General features: G+C 49.4%; 1 protein-coding gene across 5 annotated transcripts in view; it reads right to left on the bottom strand.

Moving 5' to 3' along the window:
• RAB1A (RAB1A, member RAS oncogene family) overlaps positions 1 to 2,618 on the bottom strand; it is a 66,164-nt gene extending 63,546 nt beyond the window's left edge. For 4 of the 5 annotated variants that reach the window (XM_011945295.1, XM_011945297.1, XM_011945298.1 and 1 more), the window contains exon 1: positions 2,167 to 2,576. In XM_011945295.1, coding sequence (XP_011800685.1) covers positions 2,167 to 2,189 — 23 coding nt within the window. In that variant the 5' untranslated portion in view covers positions 2,190 to 2,576. Of the gene's footprint in view, positions 1 to 2,166 lie in introns of all 5 variants that reach the window. The other variant, XM_011945296.1, reaches the window with a different exon arrangement.
• Between the last annotated feature and the right edge of the window lie 1,520 nt (positions 2,619 to 4,138).

The following is a 4,138-nucleotide window of genomic DNA, read 5'->3' as shown; positions in this document are numbered from 1 at the left end:
AGTAGCTGGGACTACATGCGTGTGCCACCACACCCAGCTAATTTTTGTATTTTTAGTAGAGACGGGGTTTCACCATGTTGGCCAGGATGGAGTCGATCTCTTGACCTTGTGATCTGCCCACCTCAGCCTCCCAAAGTGCTAGGATTACAGGCATGAGCCACCATGCCCGGCTAATTTTTTTGTATTTTTAGTAGAGGCGGGGTTTCACCATGTTAGCCAGGATGGTCTCGATCTCCTGACCTCGGGATCCGCCCGCCTTGGCCTCCCAAAGTGCTGGGATTACTGACCTGAGCCACGGAGCCCGGCCTATATCTAAACTTAAGTGCAAGAATTATATTTCTAAATCCTAGTACTAATAGAATGCCTTTCATGAAACGGATACATACAACCTGAAGAATGCTCATACAGTTTTCCAAATTCTTTTATATACATTTGAATTTCACCACTACCCTGACAGGAATAATGACTCCAATTATCCTATTTTACAAAAGGGGAAAAAAATTCAGAGGTTGAGTAACTTGTCAAAGCTCTCGACTAATCTTGAAGATTTATTTACAGTAATAAACATATATATACATATAGCAAATTCAGAAAATTTCCTGAACAGTAGAGGTCTATAAACCTCGATAAAGCAGTAAATCCATGTTCTTTATTGTTACCAAGAAAACTACTAAATTAAGAACCTCAAGTTCAACTCCATTCAACTGTGCAAAACCAACTTTGTCCTTGGAGCCCTTGAAAAAAATTTTTTTTAAACTGTCAACACAGCAAATGTCACTACAACAACACTATCCTTAACTTCTAAAGCATGAAATTCTAATAAAATACTACGGTTTCTGTATAGTGCAAAAGATTTCAGCATCAAGCCACAGTATTACAAAACTTGAAGAAAGCATTTTGCAAGAGCCATGTGACACACATATGACAGTCAGCTAAACTGGTGGGTGGACCTTTTAGGGGGAAATGTTTAGCAGTATTTGACCAAAGTAGCAAATAAACTCAACTTTTACAACAAATATTGATTTTCCCCCATCCCTCAAAGGCCTTTAACACTGAAAAGGAATACCAATTCGGTCTCTTACAATTATTCATTACTTTACATACATGTAAACTGTAGAGGAAATTTTTAAAGGGCCACTGAAGAGAGCCCAACAAACTACCCAAAGGAAGTGAACACCAGTTCCCAGGAAAGGTGCCAGGTGTGTCACATCTGCTGTGGTGACTTCTTGAGTAAGCAAGAAAAAGAAATGCATTAACTTTTCATGACACGTCATGGAACCTCATTCCCTATCTGCAAGCATCCAAGCAGGTAATCTAAAACTACATACAGATCTATCATAGGTCCCATTCGTTTCTCTTTCAACTTGACAGCAAGCTTCCTTTAATCTGCGAGTATCAGAAATACATTCCTTGGCTTTAGTTGTTGTTTTTTTTTTTCCCCCTTGACCTACAGAAGGCAAAATGACTTAGGTGTCCTCTTTTAAAAAAAAAAATTCTCACAAATGCCCAGGTTTTTAGGAGGGCAATGGACCTGGCGAGCTCTTAAAGAACTCTTCCAAGACACAACTCAAAAAGAGAACTAAAAAATGTTCAGTTGCTTCTCCCCATCTACTCATTTCCCTCAATCCCACGCAGTCCCGAAAAGCATCCATATTACCTGAAACCTGGCGGGGAGGATGGAAGGAGAGAGAGCCAACAAGCTCAGGATTTACAAGTAAAGCTGGTTTCCACCCCGAGGATCCTGACAGCTCCGCAGAGTGCGGGCGCAAGGTCTGCCAGTGCCCTCTACAAGCGTTCTCCCACCCCATCCCCTCCTCTTAGAAACAAGTCCTCCTTCAAAAGTCACTGCCTCCGAGAGAAGCTACCTCTTCACACCGCCCCAGGCCGCTGGGCAGACTTCCTCAGCACCCGCCCCGCAGTCAGGCCCTCCAACCTGACCCGATCCAGGCCCGGGCGGCTCACCCCTCCGACCCGACCCCTCCCCCGCCCGGCCGCCCCTCCGCGTCAGACAATGGGGCCCGACTCCCGGCCGCCAGCCTCTCCTGACCCATCACCCTCGCCTCACCCCAGCCGATGCCCCGACTTCCGCCCCAACCCTCCTCGCCCCCTTTAAGATTCCCCAAGCTGGCCCACGGACCCAGCCGACCACTGCTCTCCTAAACTCACTATTCGGGATTCATGCTGGACATGTCACTGCAGCTGCCACCGCCGCCACCGCCGCCCTTGCTGCCGCAGCCGCCGCCTTGACTCTCCGCGCCACGGGTAATCGAAAGAAAGGAATGAGATAGGCTGTTCCGGGAGAGCAAACGTCTTCCCCTACTCCGTCCCCTAGAACACAATCAGCAGCCGCCGCCACTCAGCTATCGCTTCCACCCAAAATGGCCGCCGGCGAACCAGGAAATAGGGAAGCCTTAGAGCGAGGGGCCTTTACACAGCCCAGAGGGCGGCCGCACCGCCTGGCATGCCGGGAAAGGGAGTCGCGAGTGCGGCTACGCGAGCTGAGGACAGATAGTGAGGCGCAGAGGCCAGGACTCAGCTTCCCGCCAAGCGCCGCGCCTCTGGGGCATGCGTACTTGAAGGGTTGTCGTCCGTCCCATTCCCCACTCCCTCACCTCCCCCCCCTCCGCCCCTCCCTACTCCCCTCCCCTCTGACTCGCTGGCTAGGACTTCGCTCGGACTCCCCCTGGCGGATTGGCTAAGGCCGAGCGGCCCTGGTGATGTCATCAGTGAGACGTGGCAGCCGGGCGAGTCAGCGCCCCACGGAGGAGGGGGCGGAGAGGGGCGGAGGGTGGTGCTGGCGGCCGACGGAGGCTGGGGGTCGGGGAAGGCAAAGGACCGGAGGGAGTGGTCAAACTGAGGGACTGCTGGCGTGCGGGAGCGGAGAGGGGGCCGGGGGACACGCGTGTCGGTTCCTGCCTCCCTTGCGACTTTTGCTGACCTGACCAGCTTGAGGCTTGCGCCACCCTGGTGGCGCTGGTTGGAGGCTGGTCGGAGGACGTCCGCTCTAAGGACAGAAGGGAAGTCAAGGGGCTTCCTGGACAGCACGGAGCAGTTCTTTCACTTCTCGTCACTCACCCAGACCCACCTCTATTCGGTCATCGTCCATTGTTGGCCCCGCGCACTACCATTTTCTTATTGGATTTCTTCCCGTTCTTACTCTGCCCCGCTCTCGTCGGCCTGGCTATTGCAGTAGTCTCCAGGTGGACTTTACCTCTCTCTCTCCCCTCCGCCCCAGCCCATTTGCACACACAGTCGGATGTATCTTTCTGAGACAGCACCTCCATCGTGACCCCACAACCTTCAATGGCTCCACATCCCAGAGCCAGCCTAAAATTCAAGTCCTCCTCCCTTCGTCCCAGCCTTCAGGTTGAATTGTAATGTATTATTTTTAGTTGCTGCTAATCCTGAGCCTTTCTGCAAGACTGGAAAATAATAAGCAATAAAAACATGGAATTAATCACTATATAGTGCCTACAATTTCTGGGAGTAATATTAACTCATTTTTTAAAAACATGTGGTCTTAACAGCTCTCTTTAATCAGCTCAGTAATTTAAATCTCCACTAAACTTTAACACGTTATCTTGAGTTATTTAATTACAAAGGGCATAGTGTAATACATTGTCCAAAGTTTATCTTCCAACTTCTAAGAAAATTGTCTCCTGAGACTTATCGCAGAATTACTTTAAATTCCTACAACGCCAAAATATAGAAAGAAGGCACTTATTTCTACCCATACGCTAATCACACCCCTTACCCCTCAAATTCTGCCATGGGCCTTAGTTGATTAACTTATCAAAAGTTACCCGAGTTTCTTCACATGTTGGCTTCTGAAATGAACACCGTCACCACCCCAGGAATACCCTGAATGGTTCAGTAATAGGCACCAAAAAGTGTTCGTTAACCTGGACTCTAAAGCCCATGACCCTTCTTGCTTATTGTGACTTCAAATAAAAACTCAGAAAACTGGCCAGGCGCGGTGGTTCACGGCTGTAATCTCAGGACTTTGGGCGGCCAAGGAGGACAGATCACAAGGTCAGGAATTCAAGACCAGCCGGGCCAACATGGTGAAACACCGTCTCTACTAAAAATACAAAAAGTTATCTGGGCATGGTGGTGGGCGCCTGTAATCTGAGCTACT

Source organism: Colobus angolensis, unplaced genomic scaffold, assembly GCF_000951035.1.
Source record: "Colobus angolensis palliatus isolate OR3802 unplaced genomic scaffold, Cang.pa_1.0 Scaffold24, whole genome shotgun sequence".
Classification (NCBI taxonomy): Eukaryota; Metazoa; Chordata; class Mammalia; order Primates; family Cercopithecidae; genus Colobus; species Colobus angolensis.
Note: the sequence above shows the minus strand (reverse complement) of the source record. Positions and strands in the feature narration are given on the sequence as shown.